At 45.9% G+C, this 21,724-nt stretch overlaps 1 protein-coding gene across 1 annotated transcript in view; it reads right to left on the bottom strand.

Annotated features, from left to right (window-relative positions):
• Positions 1-1,274: 1,274 nt before the first annotated feature.
• C2CD3 (C2 domain containing 3 centriole elongation regulator) overlaps positions 1,275-21,724 on the bottom strand; it is an 84,561-nt gene continuing 64,111 nt past the window's right edge. Inside the window, exons 29-33 of the mRNA XM_087720954.1 lie at positions 21,483-21,623; positions 20,190-20,392; positions 17,371-18,295; positions 10,866-10,971; positions 1,275-1,819 (exon numbers count right to left, since the gene is read on the bottom strand). Coding sequence (XP_087577080.1) covers positions 1,673-1,819; positions 10,866-10,971; positions 17,371-18,295; positions 20,190-20,392; positions 21,483-21,623 — 1,522 coding nt within the window. The 3' untranslated portion in view covers positions 1,275-1,672. The remainder of the gene's footprint in view (positions 1,820-10,865; positions 10,972-17,370; positions 18,296-20,189; positions 20,393-21,482; positions 21,624-21,724) is intronic.

The raw sequence follows: 21,724 nt of genomic DNA, 5'->3' as shown, positions 1-21,724 counted from the left end.
TCTCAACCTTGGCCCACCTGAAGATGCGTGGACATCAATTCCCAGGATCCCCCAGCCAGCAGAGCTGGCTGGGGAATTCTGGGAGTTGACGTCCGCGCATCTTCAGGTGGGCCCAGGTTGAGAAGCACTGGATTAGAGTCACACCTGTCCAGGTGGATGCAAATTTCCAAAGCCGTTGGTTGATTTTTTAACATTTATTTTTTGCTGTGGAGGGCTGGGAAAACTTCCCAGAGGGTGGAGCATTTCCCCCATCCTGTGAGAACGGAACAACACCCCCCCCCCCCCGTTTGCATAAAGCGGCATCCTGAACTCATAACCGCTCTCCCACAAACCTCTTCCAGTTCCCACGCTATCTGGGGGTACCCAGACGAAACTCCAACCTGCAATCCATTGGAGAGGTTGAAAGGAAACCGATTTTAAAAAGTCCTTCAGGAGAGGATGTCTTTTTTTAAGCCTGGACTCAGGGGTGCGCTTCCAAATTCCTTTCGGGCAACGAATGCAGAAAGGATGATTATTATTATTCTTTTCCCCGTGGGAGACAAGTGGAAAGAATCGAAAAAGTAAAGGGGAAATCCAGGGCGGGCTTTTTAAAGAGGGAGGGAGCCGGAATGCCACTCTTTGGAACGAATTGGTTCCTCTCCAACCCTCCAAAAAAAGACATGGAGACAAAAATGTGGAGGTTTTTTTGGGAAAAAGATAATTCTGTGGCTGCAATGTGCCATTTTTCTCTTATCTTCCTGTCGCTGAGAATTGACCAGTTTTAGCTGGCAGGTAGAATCTCTTCAAAGTGACAATTATATTTGAAGAAGGAAGGAAGGAAGGAAGGGAGGGAGGGAGATAAAGGGAAAGGGGGAGATGAAGGAAGGGAGGGAGGAAGAGGAACAAAGAGAGAAGGAGAGACAGAGGAAGGAAGGATGGGAGGGAGGAAGACGAAGGGAGAGCGGGAGATGAAGGAAGGGAGGGAGGGAGGAAAGACGAAGGGAGGGAGGAAGGAAAAAAGAAAGTCAAGAGAGAAAGAAAGAGAAAGAAAAAGGAAGAAATAGAGAGACAAAGAGAGAAAGAGGAAGAAAAGGAGAAAAACAAGGAGAGAAAGAAAGTGGGACAGTCTAGAGAGAAAGAGAAAGCGAGAAGAGAGAAAGAAAGAAGAAAAAGGGAAAAGTAAGTAAGAAAGAAGGAAAGAATAATCTGGATTTCTCTGCTATGAATGGGTGGAAGGAAGTGGGGCAGATACTAAGGTCCCTCCCCACAGCCATGCCAGGGTGATACCCAAGGGCATCTTTGAAGTTCCCATGCCAACACTCAGGCCAGGAAGCACATGATGCTGAAAAGAAGGTGGTGAGGACAGGATGGTGGCCTGGAGAACATGAGTTTATCCTGGCGGTGCCCACTCCAAACTTCCTATTGGAGAACTAGGGATGGCAGGGGATGGCAACGTTCACCCCCTTGGCTCCCATGGGTCTCCACGTTCTTCAGAGAGAACAAAGTGCTGTTTTATTAGGTGCTGTTTCAGAAAGAAGGGCTGGGGGCACAGGGGAGTCTCGGGATCTTGCGCTGATGTGATGCCCCCCCCCCTCTGCATTTGGGGTCGGTGGCATTCAGAAGACCTCACACCGCGTACCGTGGAGAACGCCTTCGCTGGAGGTTTTACGAAGCGGACTCGCTCCGGCTGGCTCTATGCGTTTTTGGAGAACTGCGTGGAAAAAATCCGAGCGATTCGTTTCATTTCCTCTTCGGGCAGCTGAAGGGGCATCGCGCTTGGCTTGGGGTGGGCCGGCCCTGGGTGAGACATTCTCGGAGCCTCGCTTCGGTCCTCTCCGGCCTGAAACGGAGGAAAAGGAAAATGGCTCTCAAGAGTTTCTTTCTCGTTCTTATACAGAAATCTTTTTTTTTAAAAAAACCCAATTTCTACAGTGACTCCAGACGTTGCTCTGGGAGTGAGATGGGCAGTTTCTAGGTTTGGTGCCTCGATAAACTAAACAAAATAAGAAGTTAAAAGTTCAGGAACGCGAGTTCCTTTTAGGGAACAATTGATTTGCTGGGAGACTCTGAAATACCCCAGAGTTGCTTTGCAAAATAGATGGATGTCATATAAATTAGACAGAAGGATGACTGATAAGACAGACAGACGTAGATGATGGGTAGATAGATATCAGACAGACAGGCAGGTATGGCATGATAGACAGGATAGATATTTAAAAAGATAGAAAATAGATAGAAAATAGATAGAAGATAGATAGATAGATAGATAGATAGATAGATAGATAGATAGAAGATAGATAGATAGATAGACAGACAAACAGAGAAAGATACAGTATAGACAGACAGATAGATCGACTGACAGACAGACAGACAGACAGACAGACAGACAGACAGATAGATAGATAGATAGATAGATAGATAGATAGATAGATAGATAGATAGATAGATAGGCAGGCAGGCAGGCAGGCAGGCAGGCAGGCAGGCAGACAGACAGAAGGCTGGCTGGCTATTGAGTGGAGACAGATGATTTAGCGATGGATGGATAGATAGATAAGAAGAATAGAGATAGAGGATGGATTGATAGATTAAAAGACAGGCAGAAAAGATAAAGAGATAAATAGGAGATAGATAGATTCAGATTCAGATTCAGAAGTTTATTTGTATGCCGCCCTTTTCCCTGGGGGGACTCAGGGCGGCTCACATCCGAAAGGGAAAAGGGAAACAGACTTTTACATATAAGACAATACATAATTAAAACACAACATTCATACCATTCAGGAGGGTGCAATCTTAGCCCCAGGCCTGGCGGGATAGCCAGATTCTAATGGCTGTGCGGAAGGTCTGGAGAGTGGTGAGGGTGCGAATCTCCACGGGGAGATTGTTCCATAGGGTCGGAGCTGCCACCGAGAAGGCCCTCCTCCGCGTGGTCGCCAGTCGGCATTGACCCGCAGATGGAACCCGGAGAAGGCCCAATCGGTGAGATCTAATGGGTCGTGTGGAGGTAATTGGCAGTAGGCGGTCTCTCAAGTACCCAGATCCACTACCATGGAGGGCTTTATGAGTGACAAGTAGCACCTTGAAGTGTATCCGGAGATCGACAGGTAGCCAGTGCAGCTCGCGGAGGATAAGTGTTATGTGGGTGAAGCGAGGTGCACCCACAATCGCTCGCGCGGCTGCATTCTGGGCTAGCTGAAGTCGCCGAATACTCCTCAAGGGCAGCCCCATGTAGAGCCCATTGCAGTATTCCAGTCTAGAGGTCACAAGGGCACGAGTGACTGTTGTGAGAGCCTCCCGATTCAGGTAGGGGCGCAACTGGTGCACCAGGCGAACCTGGGCAAATGCCCCCCTGGTCACAGCTGACAAATGGTGTTCAAAAGTCAGCTGTGGGTCCAGGAGGACTCCCAAGTTGCGGACCCTGTCTGAGGGGTGTAATGTTTGACCCCCCCAGCCTGAGAGATGGAATATTGGTCGAATCTTTGGGAGGGAAGCACAACAGCCACTCGGTCTTATCTGGGTTGAGCACGAGTTTGTTAGCCCTCATCCAGTCCCTAACAGCTTCAAGGCCCTGGTTCATCACGTCCACCGCTTCATTGAGTTGGCACGGGGCAGACAGATACAACTGAGTATCGTCCGCATATTGATGGTATTTTATCCCGTGCCGCCGAATGATCTCGCCCAGTGGTTTCATGTAGATGTTGAAAAGTAAGGGGGACAGGACCGAACCCTGTGGCACCCCATATGTTAGGGGCCTAGGGGTCGATCTCTGCCCTCCAACTAACACCGACTGCGACCTGTCCGAGAGGTAAGAGGAGAACCACTGCAAAACGGTGCCTCCCACCCCCACCTCCCGCAGTCGTCGCAGAAGGATACCATGGTCGATGGTATTGAAAGGTCAAGGAGAACCAGAATGGAGGCGTGGCCTCCATCCCTGGCTCTCCAGAGATCATCGGTCAATGCGACCAAAGCGGTTTCTGTGCTGTAGCCAGGCCTGAAGCCGGACTGGAATGGGTCAAGATAGTTAGCTTCCTCCAAGGACCGCTGGAGCTGAAAGGCCACCACCTTCTCGACAACCTTCCCCACAAAGGGGAGGTTGGAGACCGGACGATAATTGTTAAGAACGGCTGGATCCAGAGATGGTTTCTTCAGGAGGGGCCTCACCACCACCGCTTTGATGAGATAGATAGATAGATAGATAGATAGATAGATAGATAGATAGATAGATAGGTAGATAGATGAGATAGGTAGGTAAGTAGGTAGGTAGGTAGGTAGGTAGGTAGGTAGGTAGGTAGGTAGGTAGGTAGGTAGATAGATAGATAGATAGATAGATAGATAGATAGATAGATAGATAGATAGATAGATAGATAGATAGAGGCAAGCAGACGTACATAGATGAATGGATGGATGGATATGCGTGGAGAAAGATAGATAATAGATACTGTAGAGATAGTCATTCACTTAACGCCGGATTCACTTAAACAACTGTAACTAACTTAACAAACTGCAGTGGTTCGCTTAACGACTGTGGCAAGGAAGATGGTAAAAATGGGGCAAAACTCACTGAAGGACTGTTTTTATTTAGCAACAGAAATTGCAGGCTCAATGAGGGTCGTAAGTGGGGAGGAGTAGAGGCATTGTAGAAAGGAGGGGGTCCCTTACACGGGTGGGCCGGATCGCCGAGAATCACAACAGGCCAACATCCTGCAAATCACATTCCTTAAAACTGCATTCTTTACACAGGGGGAAAAGTCTCTTTTTCCATCACAGGTTTGAATTTTGCTGATGAAGGAGCCTGGGGCTTTTGGGGGGGGGGGGGGTTTGGAAAGAGACCTATCAGCCTTGAACCTTGGGGAAAGGAAGAGAGGCCAAGCCAAGAGAAATCACAGCGGTGGGTGGGTGGGTGGGTGGGATGGCCATTCAACTCTGCTCTGCAATATTAAACCCTGGTTGGGAATAAACCCTCCCGTTTGCAAAAGGGCAGCCCAGCCAGGCAGCTGGTCACAAGCTATTAATGGCCCTCCCACCTTTCACCCACTGAGGGGGGGGGGCTGTTTTCCCTCTCCAACCTGCACCCTGAAACTCTGGGAAGGAGCGGGGGGGGGGGAGCGGTTAGCTTCTAGAAAAGGGGCCAGTTCAGCTTAGCCAAGCAATAAACTCGGTGGCTAATAATACACTCGGCTGCACTTTCGCCTCGGCTCAGTTCTAGCAGCGCAGCAACGATTTTGATTTCTTAATTTTTTTTTTTATTTGAAAAGGGCTGGATCGCAAGGCCAGGGTCATTGAAATATGTGTGCCAGGGAGGAAGGCTGTGGCTTAAAAATATCAGATAGATGGACAATAAGATATATATGATAGATAGATAGATAGATAGATAGATAGATAGATAGATAGATAGATAGATAAATATAGACAGAGAATAAACAGATATCAAATAGATGACAGACAATAGGATAGATAGATAGATAGATAGATAGATAGATAGATAGATAGATAGATAGATAGATAAAAGATAGATAGATAGATAAAGACAGATAGAAGACAGACAGAAAAAGACAGAAGATAGATAGATAGAAAATAAATGATAGATGATAGATAAGTTGATTGTTGGATAGAGATGATTGGTTATTGAGTAAATAGATAGATTGATTGATATAGACAGATGATAAACAGATATCAAATAGATGACAGACAATAGATAGATAGATAGATAGATAGATAGATAGATAGATAGATAAAAGATAGATAAAGACAGATAGAAGATAGACAGACAGACAGAAAAAGACAGAAGATAGACAGATAGATAGATATAGACAGATAATAAACAGGTATCAAATAGATGACAGACAATAGGATAGATAGATAGATAGATAGATAGATAAAAGATAGATAGATAGATAAAGAGATAGAAGACAGACAGAAAAAGACAGAAGATAGATAGATAGAAAATAAATGATAGATGATAGATAAGTTGATTGTTGGATAGAGATGATTGGTTATTGAGTAAATAGATAGATTGATTGATATAGACAGATGATAAACAGATATCAAATAGATGACAGACAATAGATAGATAGATAGATAGATAGATAGATAGATAGATAGATAGATAGATAGATAAAAGATAGATAAAGACAGATAGAAGATAGACAGACAGACAGAAAAAGACAGAAGATAGACAGATAGATAGATATAGACAGATAATAAACAGGTATCAAATAGATGACAGACAATAGGATAGATAGATAGATAGATAGATAAAAGATAGATAGATAGATAAAGAGATAGAAGACAGACAGAAAAAGACAGAAGATAGATAGATAGATAGAAAATAAATGATAGATGATAGATAAGTTGATTGATGGATAGAGATGATTGATGATTGAGTAAATAGATAGATTGATATAGACAGATGATAAACAGATATCAAATAGATGACAGACAATAGATAGATAGACAGACAGATAGATAGATAGATAAAAGATAGATAGATAAAGACAGATAAGATAGACAGACAGACAGAAAAAGACAGAAGATAGATAGATTAGATAGATAGATAGATAAAAGATAAAGACAGATAGAAGATAGACAGACAGAAAAAGACAGAAGAGATAGATAGATAGATAGATAGATAGATAGATAGATAATAAATGATAGATGATAGATAAGTTGATTGATGGATAGAGATGATTGAGTAAATAGATAGATTGATATAGACAGATGATAAACAGATATCAAATAGATGACAGACAATAGATAGATAGATTAGATAGATAGATAGATAGATAAAAGATAGATAAAGACAGATAGAAGATAGAGAGACAGACAGAAAAAGACAGAAGAGAGAGATAGATAGATAGATAGATAGATAGATAGAAAATAAATGATAGATGATAGATAAGTTGATTGATGGATAGAGATGATTGATGATTGAGTAAATAGATAGATTGATACAGACAGATGATAAACAAATATCAAATAGATGACAGACAATAGATAGAAAGATACCGATAGATAGATAGATAGATAGATAGATAGATAGATAGATAGATAGATAGATAAACAGATATAAGATAAATGAAATTAAATAATGTATTTGTTTTTTCCCCCTCTGGAAATCCATTCCTTCTCCCACCCCATTCCAAGGGTCTTCACCCCAAATTGTGTAGCCCAAAGTCTGTAGAGATTCTCCGTCATGCAGGTTGTCCCAAAGGTGCTTTTTTCAGGAGGTAAATGGACTTCCTCGTTTTTTTCTTTTCTTTTGAAGACGTTTCGCTTCTCCCCCAAGCAACTTCTTCAACTTTGACGGGATGGTGGGCTCCTTGCAGAGCTGAAGAAGCTTCTTGGAGGAGAAGCGAAACCTCTTCAAGGAAAAAGCCCAGGGGCCTCCTGAAAAGAAAAGGGGGGGAAAAAACACCCCACCCTCTGGGACAGGTTCAGGGTGCTTTTTAGCCCCCAAATGTTGTAACTTTCCAGTGGCTGAAAGTTCAAGCCCAAACGACACACGGATCGGGTGTCCGTCTTCCTATTTATACACGCTTATTTACACTTAAGCCAGGGATCCCTTCCACGCCGACGGGGGCTGCTTAAAGCGTCTTAAGAGGCTGGCCAAAGAGGACAGCTGCCTGGCTCCTCTCCTGCCACCCTGCAGGCCTCAGCCGAAAACTCATCCGGCTGCCACCGGCTCCGGTTTGCCTCTGTACGGCTTGAGTCAGCAAAGGGAGGCCAGGTGACCCCCCCCCCCCCCGAGGCTCCCTCTGCTGATCGAGCCGGTCCAGTTTGGGCCACTTCCATCAGGAGGGATCTCAGGCGAGTGGGAAGGATCCGGTGCACAGACTCAACTTTCTGGTCCTCATTAAGGGCTGTTAGCTCACTGGCCGCCAAAGTTTTGGGCAGCAGGTTCTTCCACGGAGTGGAGGGAACGTGGTTTTCATGTGCTTCCTGCATCCTGTGGATGGAGCATCGCTTGTTTGCATGGCCTGGTCTCTGGCCTCTCTCTCTCTCTCAGACTCTTTGAGAGCTGCATGCAATGTCATCTCATTTAATGTATGCCAATTAGTGTACATTCAGAGTGACAAAGTGATGTCCATATCATCCATCCCTCCATCCCTCCATCCATATCATGTCCATCCCTCCATCCATCCATATCATCCCTCCATCTGTCCATCCATCTGTCCATCCATCTGTCCATCATATCATCCCTCCATCTGTCCATCCCTCCATCCATCCCTCCATCCCTCCATCCATCCATCCATATCATCCCTCCATCTGTCCCTCCATCCATCCATCCTCCATCCATATCATCCATCCATCCCTCCATCCATATCATCCATCCATCCCTCCATCCATATCATCCATCCTTCCATTCAAAAAAAAAAACATCCATCCATCTATCCATCCCTCCATCCATATCATCCATCCATCTGTCCATCCATCCATCTGTCCATCCATCTGTCCATCCATATCATCCATTCCTCCATCCATATCATCCCTCCATCCATCCTCCATCCATATCATCCATCCTTCCATTCATATCATCCATCCATCTGTCCATCCATCCATCTATCCATCCCTCCATCCATATGATCCCTCCATCCATTCATATCATCCGTCCATCCATCCATCTATCCATCCCTCCATCCATATCATCCATCCATCTGTCCATCCATCCATCTTTCCATCCATCCATCCATCCATCCATCCATCTGTCCATCCATATCATCCATCCCTCCATCCATATCATCCCTCCATCCCTCCATCCATATCATCCATCCTTCCATTCATATCATCCATCCATCCATCTGTCCATCCCTCCATTCATATGATCCCTCCATCCATCCCTCCATCCATATCATCCATCCTTCCATTCATATCATCCATCTGTCCATCCATCCCTCCATCCATCCCTCCATCCATATCATCCCTCCATCCATACCATCTGTCTCCCGCATGCCCCCTGGCCCCACATGCGTGGTGGAGCTGAGGTGGGGCGAGGGCATGCCATCACGGTTCTAGAACTAATTCCTTTCATCCTTGAGTTTGGAATTAATTTGGAATTCTCCTTCTGAGCCAGGAGAGCTGAAACCCAAGGAGGAGGGAGTTGTGTCTACACGATAAATCAAGAGACATTTGGGTTCCAATTCTGTAAGTTTAGAATCATTATCGGTGCAGAAAACCATCCTGTCCTTTCCTCAAAGTGCCAAAAATTGGAGGTTCTTTTTTTTAAAAAAAAGCCTTTCTCCGAAAGTTCTCCATGCTGACCTCATCAATCCAAGAACACCGGAGTCGGTTTCACTCAGGCGAGTGACGTCATTGAAGAGTCACCTCCTGACCTCTGGAGACTCTATAAAGAGCTTTGGCAAAGGAGGAGGAACATCTCGCTTGGGTTAGAAACCCGAAATAGTCCTCGGAGGAATGGCCAAGACCAGGGAGCCATTAACCTCTCCTGACTCAAGATCCCTGACAGGGACAGCAAACTACAAAAGAACAGGAAGGTGGAAAAACCCTCCATTTGCAACAGGCGTCTCGATTTACGGCTTTTAAGATTTGAGGATTTTGATTCCCAGAATCCCCCAGCCAGCCATGCAAGGTTGGACACTCCTGATTCAGATCCTGATGGATCCCCATCCTCAGAAATGGTCCCTCCTTCCTGTAGCACTTGGGTTTTCCAAATGGTAGCCTATTCTAGAGCAACTATTATTGGACAATCAATCAGAACAGCAATAGCCATAGCAGTTAGACTTATATACCGCTTCATAGGGCTTTCAGCCCTCTCTAAGCGGTTTACAGAGTCAGCATATTGCCCCCAACAACAATCCGGGTCCTCATTTCACCCACCTCGGAAGGATGGAAGGCTGAGTCAACCCTGAGCCGGTGAGATTTGAACAGCCGAACTGCAGAACTGCAGTCAGCTGAAGTAGCCTGCAGTGCTGCATTTAACCACTGCGCCACCTCGGCTCTTCAACAGAGCTGAAAGGGACCTTGGAGGTCTTCTAGTCCAACCCCATGCTCAAGCAGGAGACCCTATTATACCACTGCAGACAAATCGTGGTCCAGTCTCTTTTTAAAGACCTCCAGTGATAACGTCATAAGTGATAATATTATGATAAGCCATAAGTGGATAGAAGAGGTGGGTATGTGCTCTACATGGGGCTACCCTTGAAGAGTATTCGGCGACTTCAGCTAGTCCAGAATGCGGCTGTGCGAGCGATTGTGGGTGCACCTCGCTTCACCCACATAACACCTATCCTCCGCGAGCTGCACTGGCTACCTGTTGATCTCCGGGTGCACTTCAAGGTGCTACTTACCACCCATAAAGCCCTCCATGGTAGTGGATCTGGGTACTTGAGAGACCGCCTCCTGCCAATTACCTCCACACGACCTATTAGATCTCACCGATTGGGCCTCCTCCGAGTTCCATCTGCCGGTCAATGCCGACTGGCAACCACGCGGAGGAGAGCCTTCTCGGTGGTAGCTCCGACCCAATGGAACGATCTCCCCGTGGAGATTCGTACCCTCACCACCCTCCAGGCCTTCCGCACGGCCCTCAGAATCTGGCTATCCCGTCAGGCCTGGGGCTAAGATTGTAACCCGCCCGAATGGTATGAATGTTGTGTTTTAATTATGTATTGTCTTATATGTAAAAAGTCTGTTTTCCCCCCTTTCCTTTTTGGATTGTGAGCCGCCCTGAGTCCCCCCAGAGAAAAGGGCGGCATATAAATAAACCTTCTAAATCTAAATCTAAAATCTACTTGGGAGGAAGAGACGAATAATAGTAAAACTAGGTAATATGACAGTGTTGTGGGAATTAGTCGTTTATATCGCCCAGATCTCCTATAAAGGCACTCTGGGTGGCTTATCAGTTATAAAACAATTAAAATAATAATACTTACTTTACGAGCAGCCACCAGGGGGGAGGGGGAAGCGCTGAGAAGCCTCATGGAGACCTCCAGATGTTGTGGAGGGAGGAAGAAATTGGGCACCATAATCGGCTCGGATCTGAGGAAGAGAGTTAAGGAACAGAACAGCTGGGAAATAGACAGGTGGAGTCCTTGACTTATGACGTTTCCTTTAGTGAACATCTGGAGTTGCGAGGGCACTGAAAAAAAGGGGACTGATTATTATTTTTCCCACTGAACGACTGTTGCAGCATCCCCCGCGGTCAAAATCCAGAGGCTCGACAATTGACTCGTATTTACAACGGTCGCAGTGTCCCCCTGAAGCACAAGCCAGCTGGGTGACTTTGGACCAGTCCCCCCCCCCCACCTCTTTCTGAGCCCAACCCAACTCACAGAATTGTGGCTGTGAGGAAAATAGGAGGAGGAAAGACTATCAGGTATATTAGCTGCCTGGAACCGTTTATAAAAATAAAAACGTACAAGCAAATGTATCTTCCTCATTGTTTCCCACTTGATCTGATCTACAGATGCCAACAAATTTAATCCGGGCGACTTTTCCTGGAGCGTTTTTGTCCTGCCAAGGAATGACGGCTTAGAGAAATGTTTGGAGTTGCCTACAACAACATTGTCTGCCTTCAATGTAGGATCTGGGTAAGGCAATTTTTACTACAGGTAGTTATAGACTTTACAAGCATTCATTTAGCGACCGTTCAGAGTTACAATGGCACTAAATAAGCCCAGAAAAAATAGAATAGCAATAGCAATAGCAGTTAAGACTTATATAGCGCTTCATAGGGCTTTCAGCCCTCTCTAAGCGGTTTACAGAGTCAGCATATCGCCCCCAACAACAATCTGGGTCCTCATTTCACCCACCTCGGAAGGATGGAAGGCTGAGTCAACCTTGAGCCGGTGAGATTTGAACAGCCGAACTGCAGATAACAGTCAGCTGAAGTGGCCTGCAGTACTGCACCCTAACCACTGCGCCACCTCGGATAGAAAATTGCAAAGAAAAAAATACAGGCAGTCCTCAACTTATAACAGTTCATTGAGTGATCGTTCAAAGTTACAATGGCGGCACTGGAAAAAAAATGACTTATTACCGTTTTCCACCTTTACGACCCCGTGGTCGCGTAATCAAAATTCAGGCCCTTGGCAACCGACTCATATTTATGACGGCTACAGACTCCCCGGGGTCATATATTCTGCGACCTTTGGACAAGCAGTCAACGGGGAAGCCGGGTTCACTTAACAGCTGGGTGAGTAACTTGTGATTCACTTAGCGACTGTGGCCAGAAAGGGCAGAACTCACTTAACAACTTTCTCTCTTAGGAAAGGGGAAACAATGGCTCAGTTGTGGTGTTTAGGCTACTTAGAATAGAATAGAATAGAATAGAATAAGAGAGTTGGAAGGGACCTTGGAGGTCTTCTAGTCCAACCCCCTGCTCAGGCAGGAAACCCTACACCATTTCAGACAAATCGTTATCGAATCTCTTCTTTAAAAAATCCAGTGTTGGAGCATTCACAACTTCTGGAGGCAACTTCTGTTCCACTGATTAATTGTCCTCACTGTCAGGAAATTTCTCCTTAATTCAAGGTTGCTTCTCTCCTTCATTAGTTTCCACCCATTGCTTCTTGTTCTACCCTCAGGTCCTTTGGAGGATAGCTTGACTCCCTCTTCTTTGTGGCAGACCCTGAGATACTGAAACACTGCTATCATGTCTACCCCAGTAGAGAAATTTATAATCTAGGAATTTATAATCTTGTTCCTGAATTGCTCCTGGGGAGGAAAGCACTGGCAAATCTAGACAGCCGACTAAGAAGCAGAGACATCAGCCTGCCAACAAAAGTGTGTCTAGTCAAGGCTGTGGTTATTCCCAGTTGCCATGGATGGCTGTGAAGGTTGGACCATAAGGAAGGCTGAGGGCCAAAGAATGGAGGCCTTTGAACTCTGGTGCTGGAGAAGAAGACTCCTGCATTGAGTCCCTTGGACTGCAAGGCCATCCAACCGGTCAGTCCTAGAGGAGATCCACCCTGACTGCTCTTTAGAAGATCCTGAAGAGGAAACTCAAAGACTTTAACCACCTAAGGAGAAGGAAGAAGGACTCCCTGGAGAAGAGCCTCATGCTGGGAACGATGGGGGGCAAAAGAAGAAGAAGGGGACGACAGAGAAGGAGGTGGCTGGATGGAGTCACCAAAGCAGTCGGCCTGAGCTTCAATGGACATCAGAGGATGGCAGAGGACAGGAAGGCCTGGAGGAACATAGTCCATGGGGTTGTGATGGGTCGGACACGACTCCACAACTAACAGCAATCCTGTTCTTGGTTCTCGTCAGTTTTGGTGGCTGAATTTAGGACTTTATGACTTCCAGATAGCAGAGTTCCAATATCTCAGGGGTTGCCCCAAAGAAGAGGGAGTCAAACTATTCTCCAAGGCACCTGAGGGCAGAACAAGAAGCAATGGGTGGAAACTAATGAAGGAGAGAAGCAACTTAGAACTGAGGAGGAATTTCCTGACAGTGAGAACAATTAAATCAGTGGAACAGAAGTTGCCTCCAGAAGTTGTGAATGCTCCAACACTGGAAGTCTTTAAGAAGATGTTGGAGAGCCATTTGTCTGGAATGGTATAGGGTTTCCTGCCTAGGCAGGGGGTTGGACTAGAAGACCTCCAAGGCCCCTTCCAACTCTGTTAGTCTATTCTATTCTATTCCTGTTCTATTCTAGTTTTGGTGGCTGAGTTTGGGACTTCCTGCCTGCAAAACTCAAAGATTTTTCTCCAAGGGCGTAGAAACTGCCTCCTGTTCTTGGAGAGAGGACTTGGGATATTAGTAATCATTAAATCGGACTAATAAAACTTGTTCTCCTTTTTCTTGGAAGCGGCAGGCCAAAGGTTGAGTGAACGGAGCCCTGGAGCCTGGGCGTCTTCCCCAGACTTTGGTCCTTGCTGGCTAAGAACTCTGGGAATTGTAGTCTGGCATATTTGCCAGGTGCTACTATAAGCCCAGGAAGGCTGTGCTAAGGGTTTTTTAGCAAGGAGAAAGTGCGTCACATCCAACAACTGTTTTATGAGTTGGCCAATAGCAATAGCAATAGCAATAGCAGTTAGACTTATATACCGCTTCATAGAGCTTTCAGCCCTCTCTAAGCGGTTTACAGAGTCAGCATATCGCCCCCAACAACAATCCGGGTCCTCATTTTACCCACCTCGGAAGGATGGAAGGCTGAGTCAACCCTGAGCCGGTGAGATTTGAACAGCCGAACTGCAGAACTGCAGTCAGCTGAAGTAGCCTGCAGTGCTGCATTTAACCACTGCGCCACCTCAGCTCTTCGAGGGTTGTCCTTGACTTACGGCTGGGAGTGAGCCTGCAATTATCAGTTGTGTCGGTCACTAAGTGGGTTAGCATGTGACCAATGCAACCCATTTTATGACCCTTAGGGCAGTGGCCGTTAAGCGACAGCAAGGTGATAAAGTGGGCACAAATACTGTGGTTATTAAGTGAATCCACTGTTTACTACGGGTTTCTTTTACTATGGTTGTTTTTTTCCTTTTAACAGAAGTACCGGTGGTTCTCGGCTTACAATGGCTCGCTTAGTGACTGTCAAAGTTTACGATGGCGCTGAAAAAAAAGGGACTTACAACCGTCGCAGCGTCCCTGTGGTCATGTGATCGAACTCCAGACGCTTGGAAACTGGCATGTACTTAGGACGGTTGCGGTGCCCCCCACCCCTTTTGGCGGCTTTCTGACGAAGCAAAGTCGACGGGGAAGCCAGATTCACTTAGCAACCGTGTTGCCAGCTTAACGACGGCAGTGACTCACTCAATAATTGTGGCCAGCGAGGTTGTAAAAGGGGGCAACGTGCACTTAACAAGCGTGTCGCTTAGCGAGGGGGGATTCTGAGCTGAATTCTGGGCGTAAGTGGAGGACTACTGTCAGGGGGGGCACAGGCAGGAATTGGCAGTCTTTACCCAACTCACTGAGCCGGCCTCTTATTCAAAAGCTCTTTGGCCAACAAAGGAGAATCTTCGTAGCTCAGGGTTGAACGGTGGGGGTCCTTGTTGCTCTCTGAGCTGGGTGGTTTCCTTGCAGGCGTTTCATGACCCAGCTAGGGAACGTCATCAGTGCTAGGAGGGAGTGGGGTTTGTGGAGAGGACGGGGCGGGGGAAAAGGAGGGGGAAGAAAGGAGGAGGCAGGACTGTGGGGGTCCCTTGGTGCATTCTGAGGTTGGTAGTTTTCTTGCAGACAATTCATTACCACACTAGGTAACATCATCAGTGCTAGAAGGGAGGGGGGTTTGTGGAGAAGAGGAGGAGGAGGAGGAGGAAGAAGACTGTGGGGTCCTTGATCGCTCTCTGAGCTTGGTGGTTTTCCTGCAGACTTCCATTACCACACTAGCACTAGAACTAACATCATCAGTTGTAGAAGGGAGCAGGATTTGTGAAGGAGGAGGAGGAAGAGGAGGAGGAAAAAGAGGAGGAAGAGGAGGAGGAGGAGGAGGAGAGGAGGCGGCAAAGGCAGAGGCAGAAGAGGAAGACTGTGGGGTCCTTGGTGCTCTCTGAGCTGGGTGGTTTTCTTGCAGACGTTTCATGACCCAGCTAGGGAATGTCATCAGTGCTAGAAGGGAGGAGTGTTTGTAGAGAGGAGGAGGAGGAGGAGGAGGAGGAGGAGGAGGAGGAAGAAAAAGGAGAAGAGAAGGAAGGGGGGAGGAAGCGGAGGAGGAGAACTGTGGGGTCCTTGATGCTCTCTAAGCCTGGTTGTTTTCTTGCAGATGTTTCATGACCCAACTAGGGAACATCATCAGTGCTACAAGAGAATAGGGTTTATGGAAGAGGAGGAGGAGGAGGAGGAGGAGGAGGAAGGAGAGAAGGAGGAGGAAGGAGAGGAGGAAGAAGAAGGAGAAGAGAAGGAAGGGGGGAGGAGGAGGAGGAGGACTGTGGGGTCCTTGGTGACCTCTGAGCTTGGTGGTTTTCTTGCAGACGTTTCATGACCCAGCTAGGGAACGTCATCAGTGCTAGAAGAGTGGGGGTTTATGGGGAGGAGGAGGAGGAGGAGGAGGAAGAAAGGAGGAGGGAGGACTGTGGGGCCTTTGGTGCTCTCAGGTTGATAGTTTTCTTCCAGACGTTTCATTACCACACTAGGTAACATCATCAGTGCTGGATGATAACGTTAGCTAGCACTGATGACGTACCCTAGCTGGGTCGTGGAATGTCTGCAAGAAAACAACCAACCTCAGAGAGCACCAAGGACCTCACAGCCTCCCTCCTCCTCTTTTTCTTCTTCTTCCTCCTCCTCCTCCTCACTCCTTCCCGCCCTCCTTTCCTCCTCTATAAATCCCACTCCCTTCTAGCACTGATGACGTTCACTAATTGAGCCACGAAACGTCTGCAAGAAAACAACCAATATCAGAAGGCACCCAGGACCCCTCAAAGGTCCCTCAACCTAAATCTGTTGCCTTCCTGGACCTCACCTCCACGATTGTGAGTGTGAAGCCAAGTCGAGGAAGAGTCGGTGGTGGCCGCACAGAGGACCATGTTGAAGAAGTAAAAGGAAGACCCCCCTCCTCTCAAGGAGGAACCATCCTTTATTCAAAGACGAGAGGGGCGTTTTGCGCAGTTAGCAGTTATATACCGCTTCATAGGGCTTTCAGCCCTCTCTAAGCGGTTTACAGAGTCAGCAAATCGCCCCCACAGTCTGGGTCCTCATTTCACATAGATAGATAGATAGATAGATAGATAGATAGATAGATAGATAGATAGATAGATAGATAGATAGATAGATAGATAGATAGATAGATATAGAGAGAGGGAGAGATAGATATAGATAGATATAGATAGATATAGATATAGATAGAATAGATAGATAGATAGATAGATAGATAGATAGATAGATAGATAGATAGATAGATAGATAGATAGATAGATAGATAGCAATAGCAGTTAGACTGATATACCGCTTCACAGGGCTTTCAGCCCTCTCTAAGCGGTTTACAGAGTCAGCATATTGCCCCCAACAACAATCCGGGTCCTCATTTTACCCACCTCGGAAGGATGGAAGGCTGAGTCAACCCTGAGCCAGTGAGATTTGAACAGCTGAACTGCAGAACTAGCAGTCAGCTGAAGTGGCCTGCAGTGCTGCATTTAACCACTGCGCCACCTCAGCTCTCGGAAGGAAAGAAAGAAAGAAAGAAAGAAAGAAAGAAAGGAAGAAAGAAAGGAAGGAAGGAAAGAAATAGCAATAGCAATAGCAGTTAGACTTATATACCGCTTCATAAGGCTTTCAGCCCTCTCTAAGCGGTTTACAGAGTCAGCATATCACCCCCAACAATCTGGGTCCTCATTTCACCCACCTCGGAAGGATGGAAGGCTGAGTCAACCCTGAGCCGGTGAGATTTGAACCGCCGAACTGCAGATAACAGTCAGCTGAAGTGGCTGCAGTACTGCACTCTAACCACTGCACCACCTCGGCTCTTCCCCGCCTTGACAAAGGCGGGGGGAAAAAGGATACAGCGTGATCATGGGCGTGATGGACTCTTCTGGAAGGTCTTCGTCGTCTTCTCCAAAACAGGCCTCCGTCTCTTGCGCGGCGATGTCCTGCCACGGGGGGCAAAGCTGGAGACCCTCTTCTCCTTTCACATCCCTTCCTTCTTCCTGCTGGGGGTCTCTGGGCAGCTTCTCTCCCCCTTCTGCCGCTTCTGGCACAACCCTCTGCCATGGCCTCGCGAAGTCTCCTCCACCGTTGTGCGTGGAGGGCGCGTCTTCGGGTCCTCCTTCCTGGGATTCCGCGCATCTTCCTTGACCAACCTTCTGGATTTCCGCAGCTTCCACCCGTCCTGCCGTTGTGGGCTCTTCTTCTTCCCCAGCTTCACGTTCTTCTTCCTCGGCGCTCTCCCCGTCTTCTTCTCCTCTGTTCCCGGATCCAGTGGCGCTGGAGACACTCGAAGGATCCTCTTGGATCACGTCGGAGACGGGGCAGCTTCGGATGGCGCTCTCTTTCGGCAAACGGTCCCCGTCCTTCGCCATCTGGACTGGTCCCTGCTCGGTTTCGGAGACGAAGCTGGACCAGGGGCTGGTTTTGTCCGTCACGGTGGTGATTTCGTTCAGCGTTCTCGGTTCTACGATGGCCTCTTCGTACTCTTCCTCACTGTGGGACTGAGCGGAATCTTCCTCCCTCTGGATCCCGGGGGGGAATCCTGCTTTTTGGGAGTTTGTTGGGTCAAAGAATCCATACAGCACGTCTTCTGCAGAAGGGGATTTTTCTTCCCCTATCCTGGGATTCCAGAATTCGCTGCTTGAGGGAGCTTTGAGCATCTCGGTCCTGGAGGCGCCGTTTTCCTGTCCAAGGAGCACCTGGTCAGTGCTTGAGAATCTGTGGCCGTCTTCATGAACTCGTGAGGACTCTTCAAAGTGGCTTGTCATCTCAGGCCATAGATCTAATGGAAGAGAAGGAATTCTTTTTTTTTTTTTGAAAGATGATACTAACTTTCTTTAAGTTTATTTTAGAATATCTTTTTTTTTGGAAAATATTATTAATTTCATATATACATTCACAATTATATGATCTCATAACTGTTATTAATAATATGTATTTATAACAATTTTTTCCCCTACAGTTGACAATATACTTGAGATTACTTTCTTACCATCCCATAACTCCATTTTATCTTACAACATTCCTACTTCTTCTTCCTTCCTTCCCTCCTTTCTTCTCTCCCTCTTTCCCCCTTCCCTCCCCCTTTCTTCTCTCCTTCCCTCCTCCTTCCCTGCTTCCTTCCCTCCTTTCTTCTCTCCTCCTATCCTTCCTTTCCCCCTTCCTTTCCTCCTACCTTCCCCCCTTCCTTCTCCTACATTCCCTCTTCCCTCCTTCCTTCCCTCCTTCTCTCCTTCCTTCCCTCCTTTCTTCTCTCCTACTTTCCTTCCCTCCCTCCTTCCCCCTTCCCTCCCCCCTTTCTTCTCTCCTTCCCTCCTCCTTCCCTGCTTCCTTCCCTCCTTTCTTCTCTCCTCCTCTCCTTCATTTCCCCCTTCCTTTCCTCCTACCTTCCCCCCTTCCTTCTCTCCTACATTCCCTCTTTCCTTCCCTCCTTTCTTCTCTCCTTCCTTCCCTCTTTTCTTCTCTCCTTGGAAGAGAAGGAATTCTGATGTCAGGAAAGAAGAAAGCATTAAGGTTTCAGCATTATTGCAACTGCCAGCGATACCAGTGTGGCAATAAACGTGCAAAGAACGAGAATAAAATCCACATAAGTACCGGTAATAGTTGTAAGACTTCCACTACATGTATTAGAAACAATTTATTCCACTTTTTTTTTCTTGACAGCTATGGGACATTTCTGCCTGATTTTTTTTAAAAAGTGATTTAAATGTGAACTAAAACCGGAATTATTTCTGTTAGGAATTATAAAAAGAAATTATGAAAACAATATTAGATACTTAATTTTACACATCGTTACAGCAGTGAGAATTACATTTGCACAAAACTGGTGAAAGATGGTAAACAAAGCAACCCAAATGGTATGTTAGAATCCTGTAAATAGAACGATAAATGTAAAAAAGAATAATAACTGTGTGAATGTAGACCTCTAATTGTATATAGGAATAAAAAAGAAATACACAATCACACAGATAGGCTGCAACAGCCTTTTCTAGGCACAAATACTATTTCATTTCAAAGCACAGGTCTCGTTTTCTTGCAGGAACCAAACCTGTTTTTTTTAATTTTTGTTAAAGGTTTGCAAATCTTTTCCAAACAGTTTCAAATTCTGTTTTGCAAGGAAAGCAGAGTTTTCGGTCTTTTCATTCAACTTTTATGCTGAAGTCAGAAGTTACAGACCAAAGCGATGGCCAAGAGAGGAACGTACTTCCATGTGCACACCCTTGCAAAGTGGCAGCTATTGTGCGCCTTTTACGACGGGCGCAATTGATTAGGAAATGCTGCTTATTTGTGGAAGGAGCGTCATGGGATCAAAACTGGGAGGCTTGGCAACTGGCATGTACTTAGGACGGTTGCGCTGACAAGGGTCACGGGATCACCTTTTGCGACCTTTGGATGGGCAGAGTCAACGGGGAAGCCGGAGTCACTTAACGATGGTGGGAGTCGCTTAACAGCTGCCGCGATTCACTTTACAGCGGTGGCAAGAAAGGTCGTCATAATGGGGCGGAACTCACTTAAGCACCGTCTCGTTTAGCGATGGAAATTTTGTGTTCGGTTGCGGTTGTTACGTCAAGGATTGCCTAGCTTGTGCCCGCTACCAAATCCCATAGCCTTATCCCCGTCATTGCGGACTTCGCCAGAGCCACCGGCATTGCCACGTCAGATGGCGGGAAACATACCGGCATGCTGGCTGTTAACTTGAGGAAGAAGATGGATGGGTTTCTGCTGCCGATGGTCTTCTTCTGGATCGATCCTCCTGGAGGGAGGTCTCTGGATGTCGAGGCCCAACCTGGCGCTACAAGGAGGCCCCAGGTCTGTCAAAGGTCTGGTGAGTTTTTCGTTGAAATACCTCTGGATCTCGTCCAACTCATTCAGGTTTTTCCTGGAAGTGAATGGAATGGAATAGAATAATTAGAAATAGGAATGGAATAGAAAGAAGAGGTAGAATAGAATAGAATAATTAGGAATAGGAATGGAATAGAATATGAATTAGGAATAGAATAGAAAGAAGAGGAAGAATAGAATAATTAGAAATAGGAATAGAATAGAATATGAATTAGGAATAGAATGGAATAGAACATGGAATAATAGAATAGAATAATTAGAAATAAGAATAGAATAGAATATGAATTACGAATAGAATAGAAAGAAGAGGAAGAATAGAATAATTAGGAATAGGAATAGAATAGAGCATGGAATAATAGAATAGAATAGATTAGAAATAGGAATAGAATAGAATATGAATTAGGAATAGAATAGAGTAGAATAGAACATGGAATAATAGAATAGAATAATTAGAAATAGGAATAGAATAGAATATGAATTAGGAATAGAATAGAAAGAAGAGGAAGGATAGAATAGAATAATTAGGAATAGGAATAGAATATGAATTAGGAATGGAATAGAAAGAAGAGGAAGAATAGAATTAGGAATAGGAATAGAATAGAATATGAATTAGGAATAGAATAGAAAGAGGAAGAATAGACTAGAATAATTAGGAATAGGAATAGAATATGAATTAGGAATAGAATAGAACAGAACATGGAATAATAGAATAGAATAATTAGAAATAGGAATGGGAATATGAATTAGGAATAGAATAGAAAGAAGGATAGAATAGAATAATTAGGAATAGGAATAGAATAGAATATGAATTAGAAATAGAATAGAATAGAATATGAATTAGGAATAGAATAGAATAGAACATGGAATAATAGAATAGAATAATTAGAAATAAGAATAGAATAGAATATGAATTAGGAATAGAATAGAAAGAAGAGGAAGGATAGAATAGAATAATTAGGAATAGGAATAGAATGGTCCTGTCACTTTTTTCAGTGCTGTCATAACTTTGAACGGTCATTGAGCGAACTGTTGTTAAGGCGAGGACTGCCAGTCATCCCTTATGGTGACTTTACCCCCTGCTCTACCCACTGGGAGCAGGATGCAAAATCCGGCTGAGCCTTTTTCACCTGAGAGCTCTGAAGAGGGAGGTGTTGGATGAAAGGGAACCGAGGGTTTCCGCTTGCTCCGTCTTCTCCTCCTCCGCTTGCTGCAACGACCGGTGGAACCGACGGACGTTTTGCACATGCTCTTGGTAACGGGACCCAGCCCTGCGGGAGAGCCAAGGCTGAGATTAAAAGGCCCTGGCCATAAATGTATTCTAAAAGGCCCAGAGTCCACGGTCAGAAGAAGAGAATACAGTCAGAGTCGG

Source organism: Thamnophis sirtalis, unplaced genomic scaffold, assembly GCF_051295495.1.
Source record: "Thamnophis sirtalis isolate CommonGarterSnake01/CBP01778 unplaced genomic scaffold, rThaSir2_p1.2 scaffold_8, whole genome shotgun sequence".
Lineage (NCBI taxonomy): Eukaryota > Metazoa > Chordata > Lepidosauria > Squamata > Natricidae > Thamnophis > Thamnophis sirtalis.
Note: the sequence above shows the minus strand (reverse complement) of the source record. Positions and strands in the feature narration are given on the sequence as shown.